Source organism: Chaetodon trifascialis, chromosome 7, assembly GCF_039877785.1.
Source record: "Chaetodon trifascialis isolate fChaTrf1 chromosome 7, fChaTrf1.hap1, whole genome shotgun sequence".
Taxonomy (NCBI): Eukaryota; Metazoa; Chordata; class Actinopteri; order Chaetodontiformes; family Chaetodontidae; genus Chaetodon; species Chaetodon trifascialis.
Genome location: NC_092062.1, coordinates 30741434 through 30752213, shown reverse-complemented (window position 1 = coordinate 30752213; position 10780 = coordinate 30741434). Strand labels below are relative to the sequence as shown.

Genomic DNA, 10780 nt, shown 5'->3' with positions numbered 1-10780 from the left:
ACTCATGATCAGTTTGCTTCACAGAGAATTCACTGAATCATGACGGAGGTCAGTGATTTGCTTCCTGAACACTGATGTTGGACAGACTTTGGACACGTTAACATGGAAAATAAGAGTTTCCCTCTAATACCTGCAGGTGGCGGTCTTGATAAAGGTCGATGGAGACGATGCTCGTGGTGAGTGAAATATGTTGTGCTTAGGAAACGACGGTGTTTGGAAGAATCTGAAACCTCCAGAACCTTGTTTCCACTCATGTTTAAGAGACGCTGCTCTTCTTCTCTGGATTTGCTGGCGTCTTGCGGTGCGTCCTGTCTCGTCCTGTCTCTGAGCTTTAAGTGACACAGATCATGGAGCTGATTCAGAGACCTGAAAACAGTTCGATGCAGTTTAATCAGACTTCTTCTTCTTCTCTGAGTCAGAACTTACAGTCTGAACACAGACACCAAACACACAGTTTCAGATTAATCCACTGAGAGAAAACCACCCTGTTCTCAAGGTTCCTTCAGTATCACAGCGAGAGCTGCCTGTGCACCCATGAGCACACCGCAAACAGAGGCTGCTAGCAGAGGCTGCTAACAGAGGCTGCTAACAGGAGCTGCTAACAGAGGCTGCTAACAGAGGTGGCTAGCAGAGGCGGCTAGCAGAGGCTGCTAACAGAGGCTGCTAACAGAGGCGGCTAGCAGAGGCTGCTAACAGGAGCTGCTAACAGAGGCGGCTAGCAGAGGCTGCTAACAGAGGCTGCTAACAGAGGCGGCTAGCAGAGGCTGCTAACAGGAGCTGCTAACAGAGGCGGCTAACAGAGGCGGCTAACAGAGGTGGCTAGCAGAGGCGGCTAGCAGAGGCTGCTAACAGAGGCTGCTAACAGAGGCGGCTAGCAGAGGCTGCTAACAGGAGCTGCTAACAGAGGCGGCTAGCAGAGGCTGCTAACAGAGGCTGCTATCAGAGGCGGCTAGCAGAGGCTGCTAACAGGAGCTGCTAACAGAGGCGGCTAGCAGAGGCTGCTAGCAGAGGCTGCTAACAGGAGCTGCTAACAGAGGCTGCTAGCAGAGGCTGCTAACAGGAGCTGCTAACAGAGGCTGCTAACAGAGGTGGCTAGCAGAGGCTGCTAACAGGAGCGGCTAACAGAGAAGGCTAGCAGAGGCTGCTAACAAAGGCGGCTAGCAGAGGCTGCTAACAGGGGCTGCTAACAGAGACTGCTAGCAGAGGCTGCTGACAGAGGCTGCTAGCAGAGGCTGCTGACAGAGGCTGCTAGCAGGAGCTGCTAACAGGAGGTGCTAACAGAGGCTGCTAACAGAGGCGGCTAGCAGAGGCTGCTAGCAGAGGCTGCTAACAGGAGCTGCTAACAGAATCACAATCATTCTGGTTTCTGTGCACAGACAGAAAAGATAAAATGGCAGCAGTCATGCGATGCAGCATCAAAGGGTCGTGCTGTCGTAACTTTCCTGCTGTGTGTGTTTCAGGCTGTGTGGCGTGTTTCCTCCCGGGGTCGGGCAGGCTCGGATGCGGTGCACTGTTGTCATCTCCCCCCTCCAATATTGCACTCGTCCCGGCCTCCCTGGCCCAGGGGTCACGACCCCCCGCCTCCGGACGGCAGGAGCGAACCACGGCCGGAGCTCAGAGTCGAGCTGGAGCTGCGTGCTGGAGCTGCGTGCTGGAGCTGCGACGGTCCTGCAGATGCTCAGAGGTCTGAGGCGTCGCATCAGAAAAGCTCAAAACACTGAAAAGTTTTCATTCTGGTCTTTGAAAAGCTTCTTCAGACACGCTCAGACAACATTTAACTCACATGACTGATCAGCGGTTTCCCCTCCTCCTCCTCCTTCTGCAGTGTTACATTGGCTCATGGCTGGAGAAATGGCGCCACCTGCTGCGTATTTCAGAGCATAACTGACCAGATTCCACTGCGGGATGACTTTCAGACAAGCTAACGCTGCTTTTACGCAAGCTAACGTCTCCGCTCTGGTTCAGACTGAAACGTCTCATCGTCTGTGGGACGATTCTGAAACGTTCATGAACCGTAATCACGCCAGTGACCCTCTGACTCATCAGCGCCACCATCAGGTCAACTTGTTCATTTATGACCAAACACCTGCGGAACTAATGGCGCTCCCATCGGCCTCTGTGACACCTTGCTAACAAGCTAAGCTAACATTATGGTGAAAACGCAGAGAGTAAAGTTTTAGAGTGAAAATCATGAAAACAGAAACATCATGTTTGGAAAAGAGACGGATGGGACGTTTATTTCACACAGTTATGTACATTTGAAAACACACACACGTGAAGGAATATTCCACGCTTCCTGTCACTTCCTGTGTGACGTCACCGAGTCTGAGCAGTTTGAGCGTTTCCTCACAAACGCTGACGGCCGCTGAAGGTCGCCGCTCGCTGCGCCGCCTCCTTTTAATGGACGAACTTGAAATGATGCGTTAAGGCTGTCGGGACTCGTTCAGCGGAAACTCGACTGAACATGAAGTCCGACTGAAGAATGAAAGCTCGTCTGGAGAAACACCACTGAAGACGCACGCACACGCACGCACGCACGCGCATGCACTCAAACACACACAGAATGAAGAGTGCAGTGTGGAGCCTCAGAGGGCGCCGCCGCCTTCAGGGGCCTTCAGGTGCTTCTCATCAGTGTTTCCCCAGAAATACAGTTTCCCTTTCATTCAACACACACACACACACACACACACACACACACACACACACACACACACACACACACAGCCAGAGCTTCTCTGAATCCACTAAAACTGTAGTCTGAGTGTGTGTGTGTGTGTGTGTCTGTGCGTGCGTGTGTGTTTGTCTGAGTGTGTGTGTGTCTGTGTGTGTCTGAGTGTGTGTGTGTCTGTGTGAGTGTGTGTGTCTGTGTGAGTGTGTGTGTCTGTGTGTGTGAGTGTGTGTGTGTCTGTGTGTGTGTGTCTGTGTGTGTGAGTGTGTGTGAGTGTGTGTGAGTGAGTGTGTGTAAGTGTGTGTGTGTGTGTGTGTGTGTGTGTGTGTGTGAGTGTGTGTGTGTGTGTGTGTCTGTGTGTGTGTGAGTGAGTGTGTGTAAGTGTGTGTGTCTGTGTGTGTGTGTGTGTGAGTGTGTGTGTCTGTGTGTGTGTGTGTGTCTGTGTGTGTGTGAGTGTGTGTGTGTGTGTGTGTGTGTGTGTGTGTGTGTGTGTGTCTGTGTGTGTGTGAGTGTGTGTGTGTGTCTGTGTGTGTGTGAGTGTGTGTGTCTGTGTGTGTGTGAGTGTGTGTGTGTGTCTGTGTGTGTGAGTGTGTGTGTCTGTGTGTGTGTGTGTGTCTGTGTGTGTGTGAGTGTGTGTGTGTGTGTGTGTGTGTGTGTGTGTGTGTGTGTGTGTGTGTGTGTCTGTGTGTGTGTGAGTGTGTGTGTGTGTGTCTGTGTCTGTGTGTGTGTGTCTGTGTGTGTGTGTGTGTGTGTGTGTGTCTGTGTGTGTGTGTGTGAGTGTGTGTGTCAGTCCCTCTGCAGCGCTCACACCTGGATGTGCATCAGAACTTGTTTACGATGAGCCTGGAAGTCTTCAGGCACCGTGTCTGAAACGGAACAACGCTGATTAATGAACGTTAACGGACACAGTGGGCAGGTCAGGGGTCAGGGGTCAGGGGGCGGGCTCGGGGTCACAGGTCGTACCGTTACATCTGTAGCGCAGGTTGGACCAGATGATGTTTTCCTGGGAGAAACAGAAGACGCCGAGCCTGCCTCCTCTCATGGTGGTGTCGATGACAACGCCAGAGTCCGCCACCATGTCTGTCCCCTCAAACAGCCTCACTCTGAAGCACACAAACAACAGGGACGTTATTCCTGTCTTTTCTTTCTGTCCTCCTCCTCCTCTTTTATTTCTGTCTTCTTTCTGTCCTCCTCCTGCTTTATTTCTGTCTTTTCTTTCTGTCCTCCTCCTGCTTTATTTCTGTCTTTTCTTTCTGTCCTCCTCCTGCTTTATTTCTGTCTTTTCTTTCCGTCCTCCTCTTTTCTTTCTGTCCTCCTCCTCCTCCTTGAGGAATGTCCAGACTTTTAAAGTCTGTCTCTTCTATGAAGCACATAGTCGAGCCAACCTAAATGTTTCCGTCCACAGAAACTTAGAGGAAACTTTGGGGAAACTTTGAGGACTGCTCCTTTAAAGTCGTCTTTGTGGTTTCACTCATTTTGTCTCTCTTTTCAAACCTCGTCCGCTCGTTCAAACACTGCTTCGTCACTCAGTCTGAAGGTTAGACTCGTGTTTGACGTGGAGGACTCTGCCAGTGTGGAAGACGTGGAGGACTCTGCCAGCGTCTCTCCATCTCATCTGCATGTCAACGGTCGCCGAGACACATTCTTGCCAGGGCTTTGGTCGTCATGGAGACGAGTACAATAGAGTACCGGGGGGCCCCGGAGCCACAAAGAAGTTTCAGAGGGAAAGAATGCAGTAAAAAGTGGAGAGGACAGAAGACAGACCCAGCTGAGGACTGAGTACACAGAGCACTGCAGTATCTGTACATACAGCACTGCAGTGACTGTACCACAGTACCACAGAGCACTGCAGTATCTGTACACAGCACTGCAGTATCTGTCCCACAGTACCACAGAGCACTGCAGTATCTGTACACAGAGCACTGCAGTATCTGTACACAGCACTGCAGTATCTGTCCCACAGTACCACAGAGCACTGCAGTATCTGTACCACAGTACCACAGAGCACTGCAGTATCTGTCCCACAGTACCACAGAGCACTGCAGTATCTGTACACAGAGCACTGCAGTATCTGTACACAGAGCACTGCAGTATCTGTCCCACAGTACCACAGAGCACTGCAGTATCTGTACCACAGTACCACAGAGCACTGCAGTATCTGTCCCACAGTACCACAGAGCACTGCAGTATCTGTACACAGAGCACTGCAGTATCTGTACACAGAGCACTGCAGTATCTGTCCCACAGTACCACAGAGCACTGCAGTATCTGTACCACAGTACCACAGAGCACTGCAGTATCTGTCCCACAGTACCACAGAGCACTGCAGTATCTGTCCCACAGTACCACAGAGCACTGCAGTATCTGTACCACAGTACCATAGAGCACTGCAGTATCTGTCCCACAGTACCACAGAGCACTGCAGTATCTGTCCCACAGTACCACAGAGCACTGCAGTATCTGTCCCACAATACCACAGAGCACTGCAGTATCTGTACACAGAGCACTGCAGTATCTGTACACAGCACTGCAGTATCTGTCCCACAGTACCACAGAGCACTGCAGTATCTGTCCCACAGTACCACAGAGCACTGCAGTATCTGTCCCACAGTACCACAGAGCACTGCAGTATCTGTACACAGAGCACTGCAGTATCTGTACACAGAGCACTGCAGTATCTGTACACAGCACTGCAGTATCTGTCCCACAGTACCACAGAGCACTGCAGTATCTGTCCCACAGTACCACAGAGCACTGCAGTATCTGTCCCACAGTACCACAGAGCACTGCAGTATCTGTACACAGAGCACTGCAGTATCTGTACACAGCACTGCAGTATCTGTCCCACAGTACCACAGAGCACTGCAGTATCTGTACACAGAGCACTGCAGTATCTGTACACAGCACTGCAGTATCTGTCCCACAGTACCACAGAGCACTGCAGTATCTGTACACAGAGCACTGCAGTATCTGTACACAGAGCACTGCAGTATCTGTCCCACAGTACCACAGAGCACTGCAGTATCTGTACCACAGTACCACAGAGCACTGCAGTATCTGTCCCACAGTACCACAGAGCACTGCAGTATCTGTCCCACAGTACCACAGAGCACTGCAGTATCTGTACCACAGTACCATAGAGCACTGCAGTATCTGTCCCACAGTACCACAGAGCACTGCAGTATCTGTCCCACAGTACCACAGAGCACTGCAGTATCTGTCCCACAATACCACAGAGCACTGCAGTATCTGTACACAGAGCACTGCAGTATCTGTACACAGCACTGCAGTATCTGTCCCACAGTACCACAGAGCACTGCAGTATCTGTCCCACAGTACCACAGAGCACTGCAGTATCTGTCCCACAGTACCACAGAGCACTGCAGTATCTGTCCCACAGTACCACAGAGCACTGCAGTATCTGTACACAGAGCACTGCAGTATCTGTACACAGAGCACTGCAGTATCTGTACACAGCACTGCAGTATCTGTCCCACAGTACCACAGAGCACTGCAGTATCTGTCCCACAGTACCACAGAGCACTGCAGTATCTGTCCCACAGTACCACAGAGCACTGCAGTATCTGTACACAGCACTGCAGTATCTGTCCCACAGTACCACAGAGCACTGCAGTATCTGTACACAGAGCACTGCAGTATCTGTACACAGCACTGCAGTATCTGTCCCACAGTACCACAGAGCACTGCAGTATCTGTACACAGAGCACTGCAGTATCTGTACACAGCACTGCAGTATCTGTCCCACAGTACCACAGAGCACTGCAGTATCTGTACACAGAGCACTGCAGTATCTGTACACAGCACTGCAGTATCTGTCCCACAGTACCACAGAGCACTGCAGTATCTGTACACAGAGCACTGCAGTATCTGTACACAGCACTGCAGTATCCGTCCCACAGTACCACAGAGCAGAGCAGATCTTACCTGATGTAGCCCACCTGCGGCCGGTGGCTGAGCTGCCAGCGGTACGAGGTTTTGTCCATCCAGCCGACGTTTCGCGGATCCTTCCAGAGCAGCTTCACCTCTCCAGGTGTGTCTCCGGTGTGCCACAGAGCGTTCCTCAGAAACTCTCCTGGTCCGGTCCGAGACTTCACGGCCTGCGGGACAGACGGGGGGACCGTTTTACTCATGGAGTCTCTCTGTGATCCGTTCACTCTGTTTGAGGAATCGAACCGGCGACCTCCTGACTGACAAACAGAGAACTAAGAACACTTTGATGGCTGCAGAGCAGAAACCATTAAATCCGTCAGAAGTCGAAGACCATGTACCCATTTCTGCCACCTGGCGGCAGCAGAGACCTGCGGTGTCTGAAACGCCACAGACCAGCAAGACAAACGAGACCTGAAACTGGAAGCACTGGTCAGAAGTCAGTTCCATGTGCTGGTCAGATTCTGCTGCCTGCAGATGAAATCAGTTACCTCCAGAAGAAAAGACAGAGGAGACAGCAAGGACAGCAGAGACCTTGAGCTGCAGGGCCGGCTGGGCCAGGGCTCTGAAGGGGATGGACTGCCAGTACGTCTGCTCCGTCTGCTTCCACATCACCACGTAGAAACTGGACGAGTCCTGGTAGCCGAAGATGAAGCCGGCGTAGTCGTCGTCGGTCACCGTGTTGACGTGAAACGTCCCCTCGAAGTCGACGCCGTTAAACGCCGTGTAGCCTGCGGACGACAGAGAGGGACAGGGTCTACACTCGGACCGGGAGAGGAGCTCGGCCGGGTCCTGGATTTAACGGAGACTGAAGTAAAAAGACGTACCCACAGCTAGACCGGGATCGCTGTTCATCGTCTGGACTATCTCCATACCCTGAAGAGACAACGCACACGTGATGTCGTGTGTGAGGTCACAGACTCTCTGCATCACCGTACCATCCAACCCCCCCCCATCATCTAAAACCACACCTGAGTGACATCACAGGGGGAGTGTCTTCAGCCTCACTCAGAAATCAGAAACGCAGACAAATGCAATTCAACAGCAGCACTACTCATGTCAGAGAGGGCAGGACAAGGGTCACCTGGTTGAGGACCACCCAGTTGGGGTCTATCTGGGCGTCGCCCTCTGGGTCCAGGATGACCGTCTGATAGGCTCTGAAGTCCGTCAGAGTGACCTCAGCGCTCTCTGGACACACGTCAATCAAATCCATCACCGCATCGTTATCAAAGTCGTTCTCACAGACGTCTCCAACACCGTTCACTGAGACAGAGACAGACAGACAGGCAGACAGAGACACAGAGGCAGGGAGACAGGCAGAGAGACAGAGGCAGAGAGACAGAGACAGAGGCAGAAGCAGGGAGACAGGCAGAAAGAGGCAGGGATGCAGGCAGAGAGACAGAGAGAGACGGAGGCAGACAGAGACAGGCAGAGAGACAGAGGCAGAGAGACAGACAGAAGCAGGGAGACAAGCAGAGAGACAGACAGAGACAGAGGCAGTGAGAAAGACAGAGAGACAGACAGAGACAGAGGCAGAGAGACAGGCAGAGAGACAGGCAGAGAGACAGTTTGAGTTTACTTGAATGGACAGGCAGCAGTGGTGGTCAATGTGTCTCCAGGTCTATATGTACATGGACATTCATGGGCGTCTCTACATATGAATGTGACAGGCAGACAGACAGACGGACAGGCAGTCCGCTGACGTCCTCTTCGTCTGTCTCAGCTCGTTACCGTCAGAGTCTTTCTGGTTGGGGTTGACGATGAGTCGACAGTTGTCGTAGTCGTCGAGGACGCCGTCGTTGTCGTCATCATGGTCGCAGTCGTCTCCGAGGCCGTCGTTGTCAGAGTCCAGCTGGGAGCTGTTGGGGATGTCTGGACAGTTGTCTCTGCTGTCCTGGAGACCGTCTCCATCGCTGCAGAAGACATTGCATCCACATTGCGTCATTGTTTGTGTTTCTGGTGTCAACACTTCATCTTTCACAGAAGTTATTTTGTGTGTGTGTGTGTGTGTGTGTGTGTGTGTGTGTGTGTGTGTGTGTGTGTGTGTGTGAGAGAGACATACGTGTCCTGGTTGGTGTCACAGACGTCTCCCACCAGGTCGTTGTCGATGTCCGTCTGAAACAGAGACAACAGTGTGAAGCCGGTGCGACCAGTGACGATCGATCGTGTTATGATCCAGCGACGACCTGAACTGAGCGTCAGTTAAAATCAGACTTCCTGTCTGGCAGAGGACTGATGGCTGCTGATTGGTCAGTCTGACCCAACATAAGAATGACATCATCAGCTCACACCTGGAACCAAGTGACGAAGAGGAAGTAGTACGAGACCTGAAGGGACTGTCCGTCCTCTGTGAGCGGACAGGAAACCAGAGACTGACCATCAGACCATGTCTGTCTGTCTGTCTGTCTCTCCCTGTCTGTTTGTCTCTGTCTGTCTGTCTGTCTGTCTGTCTGTCTGTCTGTCTGTCTGTCTGTTTGTTTGTCTCTGTCTGTCTGTCTCTGTCTGTCTGTCTGTTTGTCTCTGTCTGTCCTTCTGTCTGTCTGTGTCTGTCTGTCTCTCCTTCTGTCTGTCTGTCTGTCTGTCTCTCCTTCTGTCTGTCTGTCTGTCTTTCTGTCTGTCTGTCTCTGTCTGTCCGTCTGTCTGTCTGTCTCTCCTTCTGTCTGTCTGTCTCTCCTTCTGTCTGTCTGTCTCTCTGTTTGTCTGTCTGTCTCTCCTTCTGTCTGTCTCTCCTTCTGTCTGTCTTTCTGTCTGTCTGTCTGTCTCTGTCTGTCCTTCTGTCTGTCTGTCTCCCCTTCTGTCTGTCTGTCTCTCCTTCTGTCTGTCTGTCTGTCTTTCTGTCTGTCTCTGTCTGTCCTTCTGTCTGTCTGTGTCTGTCTGTCTGTCTGTCTGTCTGTCTGTCTGTCTGTCTCTCCTTCTGTCTGTCTGTCTGTCTTTCTGTCTGTCTGTCTCTGTCTGTCCTTCTGTCTGTCTGTCTCTCCTTCTGTCTGTCTGTCTCTCCTTCTGTCTGTCTGTCTGTCTCTCTGTTTGTCTGTCTGTCTCTCCTTCTGTCTGTCTCTCCTTCTGTCTGTCTGTCTGTCTTTCTGTCTGTCTGTCTCTGTCTGTCTCTGTCTGTCCTTCTGTCTGTCTGTCTCTCCTTCTGTCTGTCTGTCTGTCTTTCTGTCTGTCTGTGTCTGTCCTTCTGTCTGTCTGTCTCTCCTTCTGTCTGTCTGTCTGTCTGTTTGTCTCTGTCTGTCCTTCTGTCTGTCTGTCTGTTTGTCTCTGTCTGTCCTTCTGTCTGTCTGTCTCTCCTTCTGTCTGTCTGTCTGTTTGTCTCTGTCTGTCCTTCTGTCTGTCTGTCTGTCCTTCTGTCTGTCTGTCTGTACCTGCATGGGGTTGCTGAGTTCAGGACAGCTGTCGCAGGCGTCTCCCACTCCGTCTCTGTCTCTGTCCGTCTGCATCGGGTTCGGTACCTTCGGACAATTATCCAGAACATTGGGAATACCTGAACACACACACACACACACACACACACACACACACACACACACACACACACACACACACACACACAGAGTCAATGTTGGACCAGAATGTCTCGTCTGGACACTGAAATCTTGCAGGACGGCTGACAGCGTTTAAGCAGCATTTACAGGACAGAACATGAAGCTGCCCGCTTGTCTCTTACCGTCCCCGTCAATGTCCTGGTCGCAGGCGTCTCCCTGTCCGTTGCTGTCCGTGTCTTTTTGGTCTGTGTTGGGGACGTTGGGACAGTTATCACAGGCGTCTCCGAATGAGTCACTGTCCGAATTCTGCTGGTCCTTGTTTGGGACCAAGCGACAGTTATCCTGAAGGACAGAGGACGCATGAGGTCACATGGTTACATCACAGCTACTGCACACGCACGCACGCACGCACGCACGCACGCACGCACGCGCACACACAGCCTAACCTCCACGTTTTTGATGCCGTCTCCGTCTGCGTCCTCGTCACACTGATCCCCGATCCCGTCGTTGTCGGCGTCCTCCTGACCAGAGTTTGGTGTGAACACACAGTTGTCCTGGTGGACAGACACAGACGATCAGTAACTCATGTAGAAGAAGGACAGAGTATGAGACAACACTAAGACAGAGATCAGTCTTCATTCAAAGAGTCCGGCCGGGCTCTTCCTCTTCTTCTTCTGTCTGT

General features: G+C 51.9%; 2 protein-coding genes across 3 annotated transcripts in view; both read right to left on the bottom strand.

Annotated features, from left to right (window-relative positions):
• Nucleotides 1-3454: 3454 nt before the first annotated feature.
• The window catches only part of thbs3a (thrombospondin 3a), a 15973-nt gene continuing 8647 nt past the window's right edge, over nucleotides 3455-10780 (bottom strand). For both annotated transcript variants that reach the window (XM_070966223.1, XM_070966224.1), the window contains 11 exons: nucleotides 10545-10652; nucleotides 10281-10440; nucleotides 9979-10097; nucleotides 8679-8731; nucleotides 8348-8529; nucleotides 7701-7879; nucleotides 7444-7492; nucleotides 7151-7347; nucleotides 6614-6786; nucleotides 3632-3771; nucleotides 3455-3534 (listed from right to left, as the gene is read on the bottom strand). In XM_070966223.1, coding sequence (XP_070822324.1) covers nucleotides 3473-3534; nucleotides 3632-3771; nucleotides 6614-6786; nucleotides 7151-7347; nucleotides 7444-7492; nucleotides 7701-7879; nucleotides 8348-8529; nucleotides 8679-8731; nucleotides 9979-10097; nucleotides 10281-10440; nucleotides 10545-10652 — 1422 coding nt within the window. In that variant the 3' untranslated portion in view covers nucleotides 3455-3472. The remainder of the gene's footprint in view (nucleotides 3535-3631; nucleotides 3772-6613; nucleotides 6787-7150; nucleotides 7348-7443; nucleotides 7493-7700; nucleotides 7880-8347; nucleotides 8530-8678; nucleotides 8732-9978; nucleotides 10098-10280; nucleotides 10441-10544; nucleotides 10653-10780) is intronic.
• mtx1a (metaxin 1a) overlaps nucleotides 7566-10780 on the bottom strand; it is a 29121-nt gene continuing 25906 nt past the window's right edge. The window contains exon 9 of the mRNA XM_070966226.1: nucleotides 7566-7575. The gene's annotated coding sequence lies outside the window, so the exon portion shown is untranslated. The remainder of the gene's footprint in view (nucleotides 7576-10780) is intronic.